Source organism: Tachysurus fulvidraco, chromosome 4 (genome assembly GCF_022655615.1).
Source record: "Tachysurus fulvidraco isolate hzauxx_2018 chromosome 4, HZAU_PFXX_2.0, whole genome shotgun sequence".
Classification (NCBI taxonomy): Eukaryota; Metazoa; Chordata; class Actinopteri; order Siluriformes; family Bagridae; genus Tachysurus; species Tachysurus fulvidraco.
The window spans coordinates 8392542-8414829 of NC_062521.1; the positions used below are offsets into that span (position 1 = coordinate 8392542).

The window sequence follows — 22288 nt, forward strand, 5'->3', positions numbered from 1 at the left end:
ATATATATTCTATATAGTAATACCTCAAGATATGAGTTTAATTCGTTCCGTGACCTTGATCGTATCTCAAATTTCTTGTACGTATTTCAAAGCTATTTTCCCCATTTAAATTTATTGAAATCCCATTAATCCGTTCCAGCTCGCAAAATTCCACTCCACTTGTTTTGTTTGTGTTTTGAATATGAAAAATATACAGTAACTATATTTATAAATGAAAATATACAGTAATAAAAGAGAAAAACATACAGTAATAAAAGAGAAGGTTAAAAAAATAAACTGGTTTTAGGAGGTAAACAGGCAGGAGTAAACAGGCAGGAGTAAACAGGCGGAGGACATAGGAGGAATTACACTTTCACTGTCGTTCACTTACTCGCACTCTTAATGCTACTTTACACTTAAATGGAACTTAACTAAACTTCACTAAAATTAATGAACTTAACTGAAATTTTGTCAGGACCACTTTGTCAAATGAGAATTTATTAGATGATAGCATACAGTTAGTGTTGGTGGTACGGTTCTGTTCTGAGCAAGAATCCACGCGCCCGTCTGTGCGCATGCATAAACAGAGTGGGGAGAGCAGCAACTAGAAATAGAATAGACCCCCCGTATAACAGAACCATGCATAGAGTTTTTTTTTTTTTTTTGGAAAATAATAAATGAATAATTGGATAAATAAATAATTAAATAATTAGAGAGAGAGGGAGAGAGAGAAAAATATGTGGAGATTTATGACATAAACTGGTACAACGAACACGGGTTCCGGCATGGTGGAGTCAGGGTTGGAGGAGGGAGTTTAAATCGCAGCATGAGCGAAGCGCTAGAAAGTGGCTCAATGAATGGGAATTTAAATGGTCGGGTAATATGGATGTCGTAACCGGATTTGTGCACGTCGTGGACAGCTGATTATCAGCTGATGCACACTTGACAACTTGGCTTGCCAGAACTAACGCGATGCTTGGTTTCTCTTAACTGAACTTAATTGCTACAATTTCTGTTTTCTTTACATTAATTTTGCTTAATTTTCTTCATCGCTTTTCTCTTCACTTGTTTTTGCTTTTTTGTCACTCTTTCCTCACTAACATCTGACGGTCGTTTTAATAAAAACATGTCCGGTCGACATATCAGATGCGGTGTAGTCGCACAAGTTCAAATTTTTTAACTGATCCAACGCTCAAAACGGATCCGAAAATTACGGATCCACAGATAGTCGGCACCTCACGCAACCCCTTTGCGATTCTCCATAGGAAATGAATGACTTCCGTTTTATCTGCCGTCGTTTGCCGTGTGCAGTGGAAAGGCGGCTTTAACAGAGTGAGACGCGGGAAGCTGAGGCTGGGGAAACAGAGCACATGTGGTTGTTGGGGATCTTTGTTTCGGCGGCTCGGATGCTCGTATCTCAAAAATTTGCTCTTATCTCAAGGCAAAAATTTGGTCGAATCACAGCTCGTATCTCAAAAAATTCGTATGTCTCGTTCCCTTTTTTTTTTATTTTTTTTTTACATTTTTTATTTGCAACAGGGGCAACAATGAAATGACAAATGAGACCAATATAAAATTGCTGTGCATGTGTGTTTGATATAATTATGGGATCACATAGGCATAGAAACAGGAGAGTGATTCTATGCCAATATGCCAATCTGTAGTAACCTACCACAAAGCGGTTGCTGTAGGCAGTGATGACTCCACATTTACTGCCTGTAAACAGCTGACAACCATCAGACACCCAGGCACAACTTGTTACCTAAGAGTGAGTGAGAGTACAGTATGCTTCATGGGAATCAAACTTATAAATTACAATAAAGTAGATGACACAGGAGGAAAAAGATTTTCCATTCAAAATAACTCAAGACTCTTGGATTTGAAGTGGTTTTGTGCACATTTTTTTTTAAATAAATTCAACACAGGAATGAGCAAAAGATTTGATGGGATAAATATATATTGGGCATATTAAGCAAATTAAACAATGTAAAGTTAATGATACTTTGCAGCTACCAGTTAAAATTACACACTATCAAGCTGTTAGATTATTAAAACCACTAATTTTTCAACAAAAGTTTGTTTTGTTTTCTTGTCAACAATGCTATTAGAGTCTGACCTGATGGAGCGGAGAACACTGGATATAATTGATGGGTGGCTCACTTTGCTTGCTCTTGAGTCGCAGGGTATTGTCACAGTAGCCCCAGCTGAGAATAGCGGACCACTGGATATCTGTGCTATGCATACTTCTCACACCTATGTAACAGTGAGTGGCGAGTTAAGAACATCATTGCAACAAAAGACATACCGTTGACTCAAAGTAAGAAATAGATCAGAACTTAAGCTTTCATTTTTATTATATTTACATCTACAGGTGTATCTCAATAAAATGGAATGTCATGGAAAAGTTCATTTATTTCAGTATTATATAAATTCAGTACACACAGACTGAAGTAAGTCTTTGGTTCTTTTAATTGTAATGATTTTGGCTCACATTTAACAAAAACCTACCAATTATAATTCACAAAAAATTTGAATACTTCAAAAGACCAATTAAAAAATTAGTTGAATTACTAAAACAAATGAACTTTTCCATGACATTCTAATTGAGATGCACCTGTAGATTTGTTAAATAACTTTCAGTTGTAAAGGAAAGTAAATAATACTTAATATTTGGTTGCATATCCCTAGCCTGCAAGTACTGTAAGAAACCAGCAGCACACTGACATCGCCAAACTGCATTCTTGTGTTGTGCATTCTCTCTCTGTCTCTACTCTGTCTTTCTTGTTCCAACAGGAGCCATGAAAGCCGACGCCATGACACTACATCCACAATTCTTGACTGATGAGCTATGTTTTGAATCATGAGTAATTTATTTTTTCCTCTGACTGCCGTTTTTTTTTTAAATAGATTTTAAAAAATACTCACACTCACAATATAATTAACTGCTGTCATTTTCTTTGGCTGCCCTATGTCAGGTTGTTAGTACTCCAGTGGATTATTTACTTTTCAGGACATTTCAAATTGTTATACTGGCTTCATAATACTTGTGCAATGGCTCTGATTTTCAACTTCCTTCTTTTCTCTGCTTTTGCCCTTCATGTTGTTTTATCCTTTTGATATTGTTTAACAAATGCTGTATTCACAGACAAACCCCAGGGCTCAAATCAGGAGTACACATTCAAAACTCTTATTTTTTTAAATAACGAATCTAGCAGGGTATCCAACCACCTGGGCAACATGAAACACCTGTCAGTCACATGATGCAAAATTACTTGAAAAATGGCATGGTAAAAAGCAAAAGGTTGTTTAACACATCTAGATGTATTATAATTTATCTTCTGATCTTAAACCCAAATAATTTAATTATACAGCAAAACAGAGGAAATGGCCACACCATTCTAAAATATTTTTGTGTGGCCTCTACAAGTTGTAAGAGCTTTATTATATTATGCAATAACATGATTGTGTGCAGTTTAGCAGATTAAATACACAAGATAAATACTTTATCTGGTAGAGAAAGCTCTGAGGGTGTATCCCTGTACAGTTTTATGAGAGATCAATACACACAATGATTTGGTTTGATTCAGTGATTGTGCAGTAATTTTTTTGTGTGTAACATATGATGTGTGTTAATGTGCATGTCCCCCACCCTGCTCCTTGCTGTAGATCATCATAAGGCAGAACTTGCAGGAGAGGCCACAGATGGCTCGGGTAGGCAGTGCCAACAGTGAGCCAAAGCACTCTCCGTGTGGCTGGCTGAAACACACCACAGGGTCAGGAGCACTAGGTGAGCCCACATACTCACCCCATTTTAAGCCCTTAATCCATGGTAAAGGACTCTGAAAAACAGAAAAAGGGCTTGCAAAACCTCATAGTATGGCAATAAATTTTAATTCCTCGAAATAGTGAAAGAAGCAAAGCCCACAGAAGCAGAGCCTAAGCACAATACGTTTTTTCAATGCAGTTTCACAATTTGCATTTTTATACTATATTGTGTATGTGTTTTTGAAGTTTTCATCATCATATTTACAGCACTTATCATGTGACATTGTGCCTTATTCACAAAGGATGAGGTCTTAAATTCAAATTTAAACTGTATAGCACTTTTAACAATTCCCATTGTCTCAAAGCAGCTTTACAGAAGAGAGGAGTATATATATATATAGACCCAACTTGAAATCATGTGTCCCACAATTATTGGCACCCCTGTTGTTAATACTTTGTACAACCCCCTTTTGCCAACAAGACGCTTAATCTCCTCCTATAACATTTCACAAGATTGGAGAACACAGAGAGAGGGATCTTTGACCATTCTTCTTTGCACAATCTTTCTAGATCATCCAGTGTCCTGTGTCCTCTCTTATGCACGCTCCTCTTTAGCTCACCCCACAGGTTTATGATTATGTTGAGGTCTGGGGACTGAGATGGCCATGGGAGGACCTTGAGTTTGTGACAGCTGAACCATTTTTGTGTAGATTTTGCCACATGTTTTGGATAATTATCCTGCTGAAAGACCAAATTACGAGCCATCTTCAGCTTTCTGGCAGAGGCTATAAGGTTTTTATTTAAAATGTCCTGGTAGTTCAAAGCGTTCATAATGCCATGCACCCTAACAAGGTTCCCAGGGCCTTTGGAAGAGAAACAGGCCCACAGCATTACAGATCCTCCACCATACTTCACGGTGGGCATGAGGTGCTTTTCGGCATACTCATCTTTTGTTTTACACCAGACCCACTTAGAGTGTTTGTTGCCAAAAAACAAAAATCTTAGTCTCATCTGACCAAAGCACACGATCCCAATTGAAGTCCCAGTACCGCTTAGCAAACTACAGACATTTACGTTTGTGAGTGTTAGTGAGAAAAGGCTTTTTCCTTGCATGCCTCCCAACAGCTTGTTGGCATGTAGAGAGCATCTGATGGTTGTTATGGAGACTTTGTGATTCCAAGATGACACTCTTTGATGCAATTCTGTGACAGTGAGCTTAGGAAATTTTTTTTACTTCTCCACCATCCTCCTCCTCACTGTGCGTTGTGTCAAGATAATAAACTCGGGACCTCTTCCAGCCTTGTTTGTCACTGTTCCAGTTTTAATCTTCTTAATGATTCCTTTGACTGTAGATACGGGCAAGTTATGGCGAGTGGCTATTTTTTTGTAGCCATTGCCTGACTTATGAAGATCGACACACATCTGCCTTACTTGAATGGTGTGTTCTCTTGTCTTTGCCATGTTGACAAATGGGTAAGAGAATTACGCCTCTGTGTCATGTCATATTTATACCCCAGGGAAACAGGAAGTCATGAATTACTAATTAAAAGTTCCTAGATACCCTGACCAACTTTAGCAACTACAGAAAAATATATATATAAAAAAAATCAATTAAATTTTTCAGAGGAATTGTTAGGGGTGCCAATAATTGTGGGACACATGATTTCAAGTTTTTTCTTTTCTAAATGTGTGACTGTGTTGTTTTTTTTACCACCAAAGTAATGTAGAGTACTTAAATGAAAGGGTGGATTTTTCTCTTTTTTTTGCATTTGGGTTCTATGTTGTTTAAAAAAAGAGAATTTTTAGAAGTCCACGACCACATCTTAAACCGGGGTGCCAATAATTGTGGAGGGCACTCTATATACTGTATGTTTTAAAATACAGTTATATGTTTTAAATATGTTTTAAATTCTTACATTATGGTTAATTAATGTAAGAACATATATAATTAATGTTTAAAATTAATTTAAAAATATTAACTTAAAATTTAAAATACCATATATCTATCCCTAATGAGCAAGCCAGAGGTGATGGTGGCAAGGAAAAACTCCCTGAGCTGATATGAGGACGAAACCTTAAGAGGAACCAGGCTCAGAGGGGAACCCATCCTCATTTGAGTGACACTGAACAGTAAACAATGTAAAAGTAAATAATTTATTATTCTACAACAGTTTATAATATTGCAACCAAGAGCTCCTGTGGAACCAATCGGTCATCACAAACTCTGAGTTCATCACAGACCTAATTGCTGATAAAGACCAGACCATACAGCTGACTGAGACAAGGTCTTATATACCCATGTCTGTGATATGCACAAACAATAACTTATATTATTAACTTCACTGAAATCAACAATCATCAAAGGTGTTGTCACGAAACCAATGGTATGGTTACTAATATGCTTGGTGACAGTGTCGCAGATGAGCAATGTATTCAGACAAGAACTCAGCTTACAGTTGTGGGGGTTCTGCCATCGGAGATGGTGATGTGGTGGGATGATACAGTATATAGTGGATCCTGACTATATGGGAAGACAAGTCACTCTATCTTTAGTAGTAATGTATTTTGCTAATTTGCCAAATATGACTTTGTTCTACAATAATAATAATAATACTTTATTTATAAAGCACTTTTAAAACAGCCAAAGCTGAACGCAAAGTGCTGTACATCATAAAATACAGATAATAAAATAATTAAATAGTAACTAAATAAAATAATAAATCAGAATTACATAAAAACCAGGAAATAGAAATGCGTTTTTAACCGGTTTTAAAATAATGAAATAGTGGGTGACTGTCTGATGTACAGAGGCAAGTTCCATAGCCTAGGAGCAGCAACAGAGAAGGCACTGCCTCCTCCAAGCTTCCTCTTTGACCTTTTGGTGTGCAGAATAAATTGTTCAGCTGACCTAAGCGAACAGGCAGGACTGTAGGGGTGAAGCAGTTCCATAAGGTATGTAAATTATAAAACTTTTCGTGTTCTCAGAAAATCTCTTAACTTCAAATACTGTAAATTGTTTGTTCATTTGATTCATTTATTGATAAAATTAAATGAATAATATACCGATAGCAAAAAACATTTTGCAATGGTTCAAATGTAAGTAGAATATAGCCAATGATATATTTGGTTATGGGACCTGGCCAAAAAATGGAATATGGCCATAATAAAACTGCTTACTGGACTGCCAAACAGTGATGGAAGGAAAGGGAAAAATATTGGCAATTATTATATTTTATTTTTGCTACACCTGATGGAATAAAAAAGGCATTCTATACATTAGAGGATTCATATTTTTTAGCAGTTGTATCAACAGATTGAAAAGAACATGCAACTTTTTTTTTTGGTGTCTTAATGTATAGTGCTGCTAAAAACATCAATGTTTTCCACTGACAAGTAAAACCTTGCTCTCACACTCCACTCATATTGCTTGCCCACATGGGTGTTGTGCTTGCTGACACACTGTGTAGGGACTAGGACTATGATATGTATGTAATCGTTGACAGTTATATTTTTGTATTTCATAGCCATGGTTTTTGAACTACTGCACATTTGTTTTCATTTTCTTACCATTTTATGTGGACTTGTTACATGTGTGTGGAAATTTTAATAAATTTTTTTTTAAATAATAAATGGTAAATGTGGATTTAGTCTTACCGGGTGGACAATATCCTTGTTCGGATCACGGCTCTCTCTAAACGCCAGCTGTACCAGTAGGCCCATGGCAGCAGGCAACTCTCCCTCAATTATGAGTTTATGTCCAGCTCGGCTAATGTGTGGTGTTTGGAACAGCTGTCTGGGGGTCTGGCCATAGGTCTTAATCATGGTCTCTAGGGCCCGCCGCTGTACAGGATCCTCCACTGCTGAAACGTCCATTCCAAAATATGTCTTCAGGGACAAAAGGAATGATATATTTAAGAAGATGAGAATGATTTCTGCACTATGAAAAAAATTGGAATGTTACAATCTTCTCACTAATGTTACAATCTTCTCTCTCCAAAAAGCAGTCTTGCTGTAAACGTAAAACATGATTCCAATATTCCAATATTATTATCAAATTTAGCTGGAAGCAGCCATTAAGGGGACTAGGTGCTTTCTGTCCCCACCTCTTAACAACAGAGAAAGACCAGAAGTCATTGGAACCATCATGTTCACATGGAGATCTACTAAATTTGAGAACAAAACATGAAACTGCTGCAGAAATATTTCTTCACTTCTGGTATTCGTTTCAAGTTGAATTTTAAGTAAAATCGGTTTCTTAACTTCAAGACATTGCTAATTATATCTGACGTTTAATTTCTTTACTTCCTGTTTTGTTCTTCCTGTTCACAGGTACAGTAACATTTTCTCTCATCACTCCAGCACTTTATAAATCTGTGTTAAAATTTCTTAGACTGTCCTCTCCCATTGCACCAAATTTCACAAATAGTGTAAAAAAAATTTCTATTGGATACAATATACTCCCATATACTGCCCATCTAATAAAAAACACACTAACTCATCACAGGTGTTCCTAAAGCACATTCATGCAATTATCTAAATTAAACTAAATACTGGACTTCCCATTCTTTTTTTAGGGGGAAATGTACTTCAAATAACTTCTACATAAAAAGTATTCAAGTGTTCAGAAATTGGACCTTTCGCAACCAGACTTAAGAATTTGGTATTCGCCTAATTTCAATAACTCAAATAATGTGGCATAAGGTAGTGAACAACATTTTAGCAAGTTACAATCATGGGAAACATAAATAAGCTTTTACAAAAGCTAGAGAGGTGATGATTTAATCACACCTGAAGAAGATTTTAAAAAAATAACATTAAACATAACAGAAAAATCCACATGTGACTGCAAGACACCCATAGGATGACCTGATGAAGGCTGGTACAAGTGATTCACTGGCAACTATAAGACATGCACTGAATAAACAAGGACTTCATGGCCGGAATCCAAGACACACTCCACTCTCGACCAAAAGGATCATCAAAAGTCGATTAGAATAAGCCAGGAGGAATTTGGTTAAGACTGTTTGGGAGTTTGGGAAACAGTTCTATGGAATGATGAAACCAAACTGGAACTGTTTGGACATATGGTCCAGCGGTATGTATGTTGTGCAAAAGGCCAGGCTTATGACCATAAGAATACCATCCCCACAGTTATGCATGGAGGTGGGTCATTGATAATGTGTATGTTTGAATATTGCATTAAAGATGTAACAAGTTATATTTATGTTGTTATTTCTGTGTTTGTATTTAAAAAAACTTTCATAAGGGTGTGTAGACTTTGTAAACACTATGTTGAGTGAGGAGATTAACATTACCGGGTTTGATGAGATAGAAAAGGGATTACATTTAAGAAAATTAATCTGTTACAGGGAAGACTGTGATTAGTGCATTAATTTAAAGAGGACTGAAAGGTACAACAAAATCAGTGATTACTAGTAGAGTTCATTCAAATTCCAGGAAGATATAAGAGGGCACCTTTCCTATTTTCGAGAGAGGGAAAACAGCTCTACACAATGAATGTGACATGTACAGTATGTGACTATCCCATCTCTTCCCCATTTAACATACATACCTTTAACCACATCACACAATGTACAGAAAAATAATGCCACACTTTATGTAGCGTTAAAAAAAATACATATTTAGAATCAATCCAGCATTTGCCAAAACTTGATGGCAAGCACTTATAAAATGAAAATTGGTATTCGGTTTGAAGAATTATTATAACAGTTTTTTAGCATGGTATGTACCTCACAAATTAGTTTTAAAAAGTAATTATAATAATCCTGCCAACAACAATGCACCCTTAGTGCTTTGGGAACACTTTCCCATCCAGCATCAGTGGATACAACTTCACATTTGAATTGTCAAATCCACATAGTCATGCTCCAAAATCTAGTAGAACGCCTTACCTGAATAGGAAGCTAATTATAACATCAAAGTGGAGACTAAAGCTGGAATGGGATGTTCAAAAAGTGGAGGTCAATATTGTAGTGCAGAAGAACAGAAGACTTCTCAGTCAAGCAAAAAACTAACCGCAGGGTGAAACACATTGATAGCCTGGATAGCAGCCTTGCCCTTCTGTTTCATTCCAAACACCAGGTCTATCCACTGGCAGAGCATCTGAGACACCTGCTCAGACTCAAGAGCCTGTCTGTGGATCAGCACGAAGAGTCGTGGGTCATTCCTGGCCCATGGAGGCAGATTCACATGGTTCACTCTCTCACTATTCTGACGAATTCCAAAGTCAAAACCTGGTATGGGGAAAGACATATGGTTATATTGTTATTGTGATAATATACTTTCAAAAACATTTCCATGAAAACAAAATTAAAAAAATCTTTATTAGACTTTTAATGTGAGTGTAACTGGCATTTAATGGTAAATAATGTAAAAAGATGATGCGGATGATTAAGCCATAATTTAGACACTATGTAGTCCAATATACACAATTGGAAGGGAAAATTGAATGCTAAAGTAGAAACTCTTGAAATGTGGAAAAAATAATACCTTCTCTGTTCACCAGAAATTCTGGCAGATAAAAAAACTCCGGGATCAATTCCTTAACATCAGTCATGGACTCATAAGAGGAGAGTCTCCATGTGGTCTTCATGGAGTGAAAGGTCCGGTCAGGAATATCAAAGCTCTGGTCTAAGGACGTCAGAGAAAAATATTTTTCAGAAATAATAAAAAACAGACAGAGTCATAGAATGACAGCCTTTTCAGTTCCAAACACTGGCCACTTTGAAAGCAGTTCTCCAAAACTGCAAAACACTAATTATGAAAAATGCCTGTTAGGATGACCATGGGCATTTAATACACTGCCCTTGCACAACATACTCAGGTTGTGTATATGTACTGTATGCTAGAGTGTGAGATTACCTTGATAGGCCAGAAACATTTTGGTGAAGGGAGGCATGCGGACTAGGAAATGCAACACGGTCCCACTGTTAGAGTAGTGGGAACCATAGTGGTATGGTTGTACAGGGGGCATAGGGTCATCCTCACGTGCACCCTTCTTATATTCATCCTCCAAATACTATAAAAGAGTTCATATAGCTACTCATTATTCAGGATTATAGCTAGTAATTGATTCATGATTTTAAGTTTAAATAAATTCAAAAAGAGCTAAAGCAGTACCCTGTAGTTGGCTACATATCGGTCCTCTTTCTCTTTTGACTGTACTGCAATAGGTTTGCTCAGGTTTCTGCCAAAATAAAAGATACAGTATAAATTCCAAAGTATAATCAATTTAAACATATTAAAATTATTAAAGTAAAAAAGTATTTAAACAACTATTATAAATAAAGTCCATACTGAACAAGAAATCAAACTTTTTTCATAGAAAATGTGATTTTCTATTGCACTAGAAACTTTCAAATAGCATGTTTCTGAAAATCACTCACTCTATTTTACAGTGACTATTGCCTCATTAGATGATCAGTAATAAAATGTATTCATAGTGTTTTAGAGTGTTTTAGTTTTCTATGGCCACACTGAATCTACCTCTAAATATAAAGGCCCCAGCTGATAAGATCATTATAATTCAGAATTCCCAAAGTTAACAGGAATGTTGTGGAACCAGTGTCAGCCTGATAGTGGTGCAATAATTCGGCACAGTTATAGTGGACAGATGTACAATAATATTTTCATTTAATATTTAAGTATTGCCTGATTTTTAAATAGAAAATGTAATGTGTGTATTTTAATCAATGGACCATTATGAAAAATGTGGTCAGTAAAGATGTTCATGTTCATTCAGAAATAGGTAAGTAGCACAGGATGCTTAGGCTTAAGATACAGTCCCTTCTGAAAGTATTGGAAAAGAAAGACCCATTTTATGTTTTACTATTCATAAGACATTTGGATATGGATGCAATAGATTTGAATTTCAGATTTAATTTCCTGATACCTACATCAAGATGTGTACACTATGGAGTTAATATGGTCTATGGCTTGGGTTTCACATGGCAAGGCTGCATTTGTTGTTAAAAAGGATAAACTAGTGTGAAGTCCTGAAAACTGGCTCTTAGAAAAGCAAGCTATTTTGAAATTGAGAAAAAAGGGGAAACTCCATCATCTAGGCATTGCACAAACACTAGGCATAGCCAGTACAACAATTTGGAATGTCTTGAAAAAGAAAAAACCTTTAAACAACCAGGCAGGTCGGCCAAGAAAAAAAAAGGCGGTTGATGATGGAAACATTATGAGAGCTATAATAAAAAACAAAAATCAGTGACATCTCCATCTCCTACAAGGCAGGGTTAAAAGTATCACAATCTACATTTGAAGGCAGAAATATAGAGGCTATACCATATAATGCAAACCACTCATCAGCAGTAAGAAATGGAAAGATTGGAAACAGCAATCAAAAATAGTAATTAGGCACAAGAGATCTAGAACCAAGCATGAATCTTTTCCAAAGTGATAGGAAGGCCAAATTGTGGAATAAGAAAGGATCTTCTCATGATCCAAAAACATAGGAGCTCATTTGTCCTGCATGGCCAATGGTGTCATGACAGGCTCAATTGCTGTACTGGATTCGGGCTCACTAATTGTTATTGATGATTTAACTCATGATGGTACCCTCAGGATGAATTCAGAAGAAGTGCATCCAATCTAACTGAGAGGATCTTTATTCTACAGCAAGTCAGTGACCCAAAACACATTGCCAACAGTAGAATTATTTTATCTGGGGGGATAAAAGTATTTTATCTACCTAACTCAACCACCCAAAACAAACAATTGAAAGAAGCTACACTACAAGTCTGGGAAAAGCATCACAAGAAGACTGCCATAGTTTGGTAACGTTAGTCAGTTGCCAGTTTGATGCAGCTATTATAAGCAAGAGATATGCAACCAAATCGTAAGTGTTATTTACTTTAATTTACTTTAGCACTGTCTGTTCTTATACTAGATTTTTTTCCTCTTTGTGGTGATTTGCCACAAACCGCTATGTTGTTTAATACATACAGGTGCAAATATCAGGAATTGAAATCTAAAATTCTAATCTATCAACTTGTATTATTCTGGTGTCAAACCCAAATGTCTTCAGTGCGTAGCAAACTGAAGGTCTTACCATTTCAATTCTTGCTTTATCTTTGTTTATAAAACCAAAAACCTATCATTTAAGTTCATTACCACTAATAATGAAAAGTGTTCACTTAATATCAAGTGGAATGCTAAACAACAAAAAATTTAATTAATTTTTTTGAACGACTGTGCATTTGTTGTGCAAAATGAATTTTAATAGACAATAGGTTTATGTTTGTTTGCAGCTTAGATTATTGTAATGTTTTACCTGTAAATGGTTGGGTCCTGCAAGTCCAACATCTCACTAGTGTAGTCACTCAGGATGAAGGGGAAGACAGGATACTGCATTAAGTCATTAAAAGAGCGCCCAGCATGCTTATTGAGATGGGTGAGATACTCAAAATTGGTGATCTGGCTGGTGCCCCACAAGTGTGTGAGGGCATTTATATTATCATATTCTAGCAGGTTGGGCAGCTCAGAACTGAGGATGCTGTGGTAGAGATAATCACGAACCTGAGAGAGGAGAGGAAAATAAATAATTAAAACCAATACATTTAATTTACCTAATATGCTATTTATTTATTTATTTAAAGTAAACAACAACAGCAATAAAAAGAATGGTGATAATCAGACCTGTAAAGTTTAGACATTAAACATTTTGTACATCCCTTGTATGATAAGAATAAATATCAAATGTATATTCGTTGAACATTTTATGATGTTGGGTCACTCTGGATGGAGTATCTAGAAAATGAATTTAAACCACTTCTTATACAAGAGAGTTAAATATTGTGCCTATATAATGTGCAATAACTGGTCATTGTACAAAATTTTCAAAAAATACCTTTGTATTGTCAAATGCCAGAAGCAGAGTTCGGCCATTAGAGAGGAAGATCTCTACAGCATTGTCTCTAAGTTGCCACCAGCGTTTGTGTACTTCCTTTATCTCCTCATAAGTCCAGCAGAAGGATGCAGACTCCATCTCTCCCAGAGGAATCTGCTGTGAAGAAAAAAGGTCTTTCAGATTAAGCCACTCATGTGCCACAATTTTCACAACAATCTGCTGTGCTAACCTGGCTATAACTGGCCTCAAATGCATTGTCTTCCACAAAGTACATCCCTGATTTCCCTACAGACACACAAAACATTGCAATGGATCATACTATTTTCAAAACATATTTTGTGTGTGTGTGTTTTTAACATAGTGAGTTTACCCAGCAACAATTCTCCTGCAGTTTCTCTGGAGGGTGCTACATTCATGCACTTCCTTGTGAATCTAAAGAAATGACAAGAGAGCATGTTTAAATAGTCTCTTTCCTGTGGCTTCAAAAAAAGCCAAATGCTTTATTTACAGTATTACTATTAGATACACGATGCAATAGTGATAGAGTTGTAGAGTTTTAAGGTAGCAGTACCTGATTGGCTCACTAGTGGCTTTATCCTTCACTGTGGAAAAATAAGATGAGTGGGTCTTTTCTTCAAAGAGGTAAGAAAGTGGGGCCTTGATAGGGTCTGTCCAGGGAGCAAGATTACAACAATCATTTGGAACATTTACATAAATCTATTAGCATAAAACTTGCTGACATGTCATGCATTCCAAAATATTATAAAAATTAATCATAAATATGAAAAGGTAAATGGCTCATTGTGCTAAGCCATACAAGTTAGTGGCATTGCCATCTTGGATGGAAGGAACTTTCCAGGATAAACTCAGTTACTTAAAGTGAATTAAACAGAGTTAACCAAGATTTTCTACACAAATGGTTTTTGTCTTCCCCTGAGACTAGTAGATCACTTATGACTTATAATCAACCAGTATGATGTTTGATACCAGTATGCAAAATCCATAAAATATCTGTTAAATATTTAGAATAAAGATTCACAGCTGCTACTGTTATGGCACTCCCATATAACCATAGGAATACATTTGATTATATTGCATACATTGCAGCCATTCCAATATGACAGGCATGTTGTCATATCACAATACATGAACATCAGCTAATATGTCAGCAAACATTTTTATATATCTAAGCCCTTAATAGCTCCAGAATCCTCTCTACAGTGATTTAGAATATAATCTGTCTAACACACTTCCCATTTTGTATGACAATACTGTGTACCCTCTGGTTTACAGCGGTCCTTGAGAAGATATTTATTAGGGATGGTGAGATAACATCGCTGCAGACGCCTGCGCTCCCTGTTGGGGCCCTCGGTCGGATCCAGCTGCCACGATGTTGGATAAGAGGACTGATCATACCACACTGCGCTAAAAACAAACAGACATTTAGTTTTGTATACATTCACACACAGGCACACACACAATCCTAGTGACAAAATTCTTGTGCTCAAGCTTAAAACCTTACAAAATTATTTGGTTCATGGACACAAGTGAGTGTCAACTGCTAGATTCTGCATTCAGATTATTAAAAAGTTAATAAAGTGCAGTAACTTGAAATTAATCCAAGATAATTAAAAAAAAAAAATCGGTTACTGACCGATCATGGGTGAGTTGCAGCACCAGCTCTTGCCAATGTCGGCTGCCACTCAGGTCAGTCTTGTAAAGGCTTCGGATGTGCTGAATGACCTTCTTCCTTTCTATGCCTTGTCTAAGAGACATGTTCTGAGTGATGTCTGTTGCAATTTTGGAAATGTCCTTTGATTTACCATCCAATCTTTGCATTAGACTGCAGAGGAAAAAATGTATAACATGTATAGTATAAACAAGCATACAACGCAAAAAATAAAAGTACTGTTTTAAAATAACTCACATCTTTTGGGCACTGGCCAGTTTTTTCTCCCATGCACCTTTGCTTGTTTTTGTCTCTAACTCATATTTGAGTTGCTCCTTTAAAGAAAAAAATAACAAAGAAAAGTTTATTGTGTAATGTGGAGTGATCCAGTGATCAATTTAAGTGGTTAGACTTATCACACTTTCATTGTACTGAGATATCTCTAAACTCTCTCTCAAATAATATTTGGGATAAGCTGGAGCGCTCATATTTGACATCATTGCACAAGCTCATAAATTCTCTTGAGACTAAACATTCACAAATCTCCGTAGCCATGTTCCAACATCTATTAGAACGCCTTCCCACAAGTTTGGAGGCTGTAATAGTAGCAAAGATGCAAAATATAATTTAGTGACACAACAACTCTAATATGAGAGCTGTTGTAGTGACCTACCTCTCTGATTGCCTTGTCTAGGTCTGGTTTGGGTGGTGCAGTTGGAGGGATGCAGCGATGGCCACACAACTTTAGAGCGGTCATGAAGGTATTTGCAGCTGCCTGTTCTTCCTTACTGATGCTATCTTTGTGGTCATGAAGCATCTCATACAGGTAGAGAGCTAGCTTGGGTCCATGCTGTTAAACAATTTAATTATAATAGGTTATACATATAATTCACACAATTACTGCATATAATAATGTTGATAAACATTAATAAATAAAAATGGATTTGGAATATATATTACTACACTATTATTTTTTTTAAAAAGGAGTATTAATATTATTTTCTATATGCTGAGGCATTTCAGTTTAAAGATGAAAGATAAAAAGATGAACATGAGACAATGCATCAGAAATACAGCTTTTATTTCCTCATCATATATGAAAGAAGGCCTACTCTGTGTCGTTTGAAAAGCAAAATCTCTATAAATCAAAAACCCGTGACTATTCGAATTAGACAATCCACGAGCATCCATACTGATGATGGTTGCAAAAAAAACAAATAGGAACTTGGGTTTGATTACTGTGCACTTAATGCAAAAGTCCATCTCGGTGCATTTCCAATGAGAAATATCAAGGAGATAAATGAGTCGCTTCACCACAAAGTAATCTTCAACACCAGAAACAAGTTTTAGCATATAGCTGGAGGCATGATATACAAATTTAAATGTATTCCTCAATTAGTGGAAATTCTATATTCATTTCAGGTCCTATGGTTATGAGAAACCTGAAGGGACAATATTGTCATGTAAACTGCGTGGCCAAAAAAAAGTTACCAAATGAATTTAACTAAGGAATTATCTAAGAGCCTTCAATTAAAAATAATACTGCAGTAATTAAAATGAATTAAAATTAGTCAAATTATTGGCCTACATCAAGCAAAGAAAAGAAGAAGCCCATCATCAAAAGGCAGTTCAACAAAATATCAAAATGTGAGATTTCTGATGGCCAGACAGTGTATAATGTACATGTAACAAAGTTAAAGATGGGTTGGTAAAACTGGATGGTAACACCACTTTCACTTCTTAGAAAGGGTAGCTGCTTAATATGCTTATAAAAAGGTTGGACATGGGCCTAAACTAAAGAAAATTTGTCAGGAAGTATTCTGTTGGGGGAAAAAAACAACAAAATCCACTGCTACAGGCACTAGGGCTACTATCACTTGAAGTCAAGACAGTTGCATGTGAAGTAGGTTCAGGTGCTGTCATGACTCAAGAATTGTTGGCAGAGAAGCATGTCATAGGCATACAGTATGTTCTTGTTTCCTGCACAGAATCAATAAAGCATACTTCAAACAAATGAAGATGAATCCACAAATATCAGGTATTTGAGGTTTTCTCAGATCATGCTGCACTGACATGGGACCTACTGTATAAACTGCAATACCCATTAATTATAGAAACTGAAAAATTAAAAGTTATGAGGATACCTACAATTTAAACACATAGTAATGTTTGTAAGTATATATTGGAGGTGGATCTTATAGGACCCTGTCCAAAAAGTGCAAAAAAAAGTCCAAACAAAATGAGTATCTTATAGCCAGGACTAGCTGAGGTACAGCATACTTACATAAGAAACGTTACACACATAGACAAAATTGTTGATAACCTTCCATTGATGAAAGAAAATGATGGTCACTGAAATAACTTGAATCTGTTATAACAAAAGTAATAATAAATACAAACTAATGGCTGACAAAAGCTTTCAAGCTTTGCCTGCTATTGTCCTCTACACTCATGAAGAAATTTAGTTGAAACAACTGCTTTGGTTCCAAAGGTGTATTCAATTGATTAATTTTCCTCTGTTTTTCTGTGCACCTGTGTAGCCAACTTTTAGTAAATATGTAGGTAGCCAAGAGTCCCCCTTCTAATTAAATACAACAAATTCGGCATGATGACCACGGTCATCCAACTAAGCATTGCTGACATATGACTCACTTCCTCTTTTGGCACTTCTGCAAACAAACAAAGAAATAAATAAATAAAGTGCTTGTGCTGTGACAGGTCACCTCAAGTCCAGGACTGAGGCTTTCTCTGAGGATGTCAGAATGATATTTCTCATGCACAAACTCTAGTGCTTTCTTCCTGTCCTCGAGAGGAAGAGCAGGACTAAGTGTGTGCACCAGCAGCCGACCAATTTGTATCCGGAAAGTGTCCCTGCAGGACCAAAGAATGCGACACCATTGCTGTCTTGGAGCTCCACTTTGTCCGGTAACGCCCTGAGGTAAAAAACAATGAGATGTGATCAGACATTTTTTTTTTTTTTTTTTAGAAATACATCTTCTTGCAATTAAGCATACAAAACTTAAAGACTGTTGTGTGTGAAATTTTTGTTTCTCAGCAGCAGTTTCTTCACAAAATCTGATTAGATTAACTGATTAGATAACAGAATGAATTTGCAGGTGTACAGGTTTTCCTAACATACTGTAGGTGAGTGTATGCTGAATGTATAGTATAATTTATTAAACAAAAACAGTAAGGCATGTGTCACTAACCAGCCCGATTTTTAGGCCCTCCATCATGAGCTTGAGAAGATCTTTCTGGAAACATCTCATATCAACAAGAGGGAAAGGAACAGGATGTGTGAGGTTATTTTCCTCTGATATTTGCTCAGCATTTAAGGATGTGCTCACTGAGTGATCGGGAGATTCTGGAAAGTTTAGGTCAAGGAAATCCTTTCTGTTGTCTGTTGAGTGATAAGGTATGCACAAAAAGCAAATATTTCAATAATATATTTAGTAATATAAATAGATGAATATGGACTCCAACTTTTTAAGTAGTTCAGTTTCCATTTGTACATCCATATAAGCATTAACAGAGTAGCAGTATATTAGTGATCAAAATTATTAAAATGTACCTTTTATGTATATATATTTCATGTCTGCAATATTTGCCCAATAAATGACAGAAAGAATACAAAGATTTGCTGGACAAATATAATAGATGTAAGAATAAATAATAAGGAAGTCAGATGTCTATTTGGAAATTTACCATAGTATATTATTCTGTTGACAGCCAGCACTACAAGTCTCTGCAGTCTCTGAATAAACTCGCTCTCACTTGCTCTGATTGGGTTTTCCTGACTCATTCGCCGTTGCATCATTTGGGTAAGCTCATCATTAGCCACAGAGCGCATTCGCATCAGCAGTGAATCTGATTGTACTAAGGAGAATTTCTGCTGGCCTGTGCCAAATACACACACAACAAAAATAACACATGTCGTTATTCTGGTAAATTCAGTCAATACCAATTATTTTTTTAGACAAGAGAATATCTGGATATTTATGCTGCATTCACTGTGAAGGTGTAACTTGTAACACCAATTGCTTCTCCTTTCAAATGAGTTTATAGCAATTTTGCCTTTAAATCAGTTAATACACAGACAATATAACACTGACAAAAGCTTTCATGCTTTGCCTGATATTGTCCTCTACACTCATGAAGAAATTTGGTTGAAACAACTCCTCTTTCTGTTCTCCATGCTTAGTGTGGCACACACAGACAAACAATGCAAGAAAATAGTGTAGAAATACAGACAATGTAGATATTAAGCTATGCATTAACAGACAAGTCTGTAACAAATTTACATGCCCAGTTCTCACCTGTAATGCTCTTGTGCTTCTGATGAACAGTGAGCTGCAGTGGGGCAGAAGTGTGGACAGAGGCACTCAACTTCCGAGAGTCCTGATTGGCTGTTGTCTTAATGAAGTTAATGGCTGATAGGAGTATATGGAACTGCAAAGCCCTAGCCATTTCTAATTGGTAGATGGGTAGGAGTCTTAGTGGATAGTTTGCTAATAATATGTTATTATCATTTAAGTAATTAATACAAGAGTTATTTACCCTGAGTGCGATATACTTTGCTGCCCTGCATAAAACCCAGCAAGGTGATAAGATCCTCAATAATGCGAAAGTACTGGGAGCCAGACGAGCTGCAAGCATGGATGGTCACTGCCACTAGTAGCTGCTGTATGTCACATACAAGAAGTCTATAGTCATTTTGAGGAATCCTGTAAAAAGAGTATAAATATACCGTTTAAATAACATATTTATTATTAAACAAAACATACAAACAAAAAAAACAAAGATGTACATCAGGTCGCTGCACTTTCATCATCAACTAACCAAACCAATGCACAAGATAATTAGATACTTCTACTTTTTCTGAGATAATTCTATTACAACCCCATTTCTAAAAAAAGTTGGGACAATTTGTAATGTAAATAAAAACAGTCAATACACACAATATCCACCAGGTGGTGCATGTCCTACAGGTATAGATCAGATTGTCTATGGGCTCCGGACCTCGGTAATTTTTTCTAACAACAGTAAAGTCCTATTCGGACTGGATTAGTTTAACGTGGGGACGTGGGGGTAAAGTAATTATTACCAGAGCTTCTCTGTGATTTTAGACCCGTCCGAATGTGCCATCTCGGTAATCATTACAGACAATCCGTCTGTAAAAAGGTCCGGAAAAATTACCTCAGGTAATACTAATCCCGTCCGAATCGACCCGATGTAAATATGTACGGTAAAATTACGTCATTTCCTGTTTAAAAGTAGTTTTTGGCCCGTTTTGCAAGCATGGAGGCGCTTGAAACAGGAAGCAACGTCATACGCACATGACAACAAGGAGGTTACTGCTGTTGTGCGTAAAGTGAGTTACCCCTCCAACTTCTGCTAGTTTTACTGAGATGTCTTGTCCCGTGCGAATTGGCCAATTAATATTACAGACGTCCTGAGGTAAAATTGCATTACTCCACGTCCCCACGTAAAACTACTCCCGTCCGAATGACGCAATTACGCACAACAGTAACCTCCTTGTCGTCATGTGCGTATGACGTTGCTTCCTGTTTCAAGCGCCTCAGCAAAAGGCACATGATGGAACACCTGGAGTTTGCCCAAAGGCACCCGAAGGACTCTCAGACCACTCACCCACCCACTCACTTTCTACCGTTTACCCGAACTTCTCGGGTCACGGGGAGCCTGGAGTCATCGGGCATCAAGGCAGGATACACCCTGGACAGAGTGCCAACCCATCGCAGGGCACACACACTCTCATTGACTCACACAATCACACACTACGGACAATTTTCCAGAGATGCCAATCAACCTACCATGCATGTCTTTGGACCGGGAGAGGAAACCGGAGTACCCGGAGGAAACCCCCGAGGCACAGGGAGAACATGCAAACTCCAGACACACAAGGTGGGAATCGAACCGTGACCCTGGCGGTGTGAGGCGAACGTGCCAACCACTAAGCCACCATGCCCCCTAATCTCAGACCATGAGAAACAAAATTCTCTGGTCTGGTGAAACAAAGATTTAACTCCTTAGACTAGCAAGTGTTTAGAATAGCAAGGTCATGTTTGGAGAAAACCCGGCACTGCTACCTGGCCAATACCATCCCTACAGTGAAGCATGGTGGTGGCAGCATCATGCTGTGGGTATGCTTTTCGGATGCACTGTAACCTTTTAAATTACTCAATTGTTTTATTAGATTCTTAATTTATTATAGAAGTTTAATTGATTTTGGAATAAGGCTGTAACATAACAAAATGTAGAAAAAGTGAAGTGCTGTAAATATTTTTGGATGCACTGTAACCTTTTAAATGACAATTGTTTTATTAGATTCTTAATTTATATTCCACTGAAACAGACTGGGTATTGTCTCCATTGCAAATTTAGTCCCTTTTTCTAAACTCTACAGAAGAAAGAGACAATAATTATCATTACCCATTCTCTAGGCCATTGAGTGTGGACAAGGTGTTTATGAGTACGTAGAGGAGGCCATGGTCAAGCAGTATATCAGCCAGTTTTGGGCAAGCATTCAGCAGCTGCAGGAGAACACGTAAGGCATTGTGGACCAGTGAGTTTTCATACAAAGAGTTTTCCAAAAGCCCCAATATGGGCACCACAGATCGCTTTCTGAAAGGAGAAACACCTTCCATGTCTTCCAGGTCAAGACTAGGTCAAAGGAGAAAATAAAAAAAATATTTATAGTAGAGGCTTTTTTTTATTTCAGCAGTATAATAATGAGAGGTATAATTAATTTAAATAATCAAGAACACGAAAATTTATAAAATGCAAAATACTCACTCCTCCTCTAAGCTTACAGTTCGGCCAAACAACATCCCCAGCAAACACTCTAACACACCCTGAGTCCCCTGGTGCAGATACAACTGGTTGGCCAGCAGAGAAAAGCCATGGTTCCTTATGAATTTCTCTTTCTCTTCCTTTTGAGCTCGACTAAAATATGCATCCAGCAGCTGTGTGCATTGGAA

General features: G+C 36.9%; 1 protein-coding gene across 5 annotated transcripts in view; it reads right to left on the reverse strand.

Annotated features, from left to right (window-relative positions):
* The window catches only part of lyst (lysosomal trafficking regulator), a 93397-nt gene that overhangs the window by 13217 nt on the left and 57892 nt on the right, over positions 1-22288 (reverse strand). For 4 of the 5 annotated variants that reach the window (XM_027150209.2, XM_027150205.2, XM_027150207.2 and 1 more), the window contains 24 exons: positions 22104-22273; positions 21741-21971; positions 19848-20014; positions 19607-19759; positions 18996-19187; positions 18500-18690; positions 18014-18223; positions 15964-16140; positions 15549-15625; positions 15276-15464; positions 14901-15046; positions 14193-14289; positions 13992-14053; positions 13851-13906; positions 13622-13777; positions 13046-13290; positions 10885-10951; positions 10627-10783; positions 10255-10395; positions 9781-9998; positions 7399-7629; positions 3629-3818; positions 2096-2232; positions 1652-1741 (listed from right to left, as the gene is read on the reverse strand). In XM_027150209.2, coding sequence (XP_027006010.2) covers positions 1652-1741; positions 2096-2232; positions 3629-3818; positions 7399-7629; positions 9781-9998; positions 10255-10395; positions 10627-10783; positions 10885-10951; positions 13046-13290; positions 13622-13777; positions 13851-13906; positions 13992-14053; positions 14193-14289; positions 14901-15046; positions 15276-15464; positions 15549-15625; positions 15964-16140; positions 18014-18223; positions 18500-18690; positions 18996-19187; positions 19607-19759; positions 19848-20014; positions 21741-21971; positions 22104-22273 — 3750 coding nt within the window. The remainder of the gene's footprint in view (positions 1-1651; positions 1742-2095; positions 2233-3628; positions 3819-7398; positions 7630-9780; positions 9999-10254; positions 10396-10626; positions 10784-10884; positions 10952-13045; positions 13291-13621; positions 13778-13850; positions 13907-13991; positions 14054-14192; positions 14290-14900; positions 15047-15275; positions 15465-15548; positions 15626-15963; positions 16141-18013; positions 18224-18499; positions 18691-18995; positions 19188-19606; positions 19760-19847; positions 20015-21740; positions 21972-22103; positions 22274-22288) is intronic. The other variant, XM_027150208.2, reaches the window with a different exon arrangement.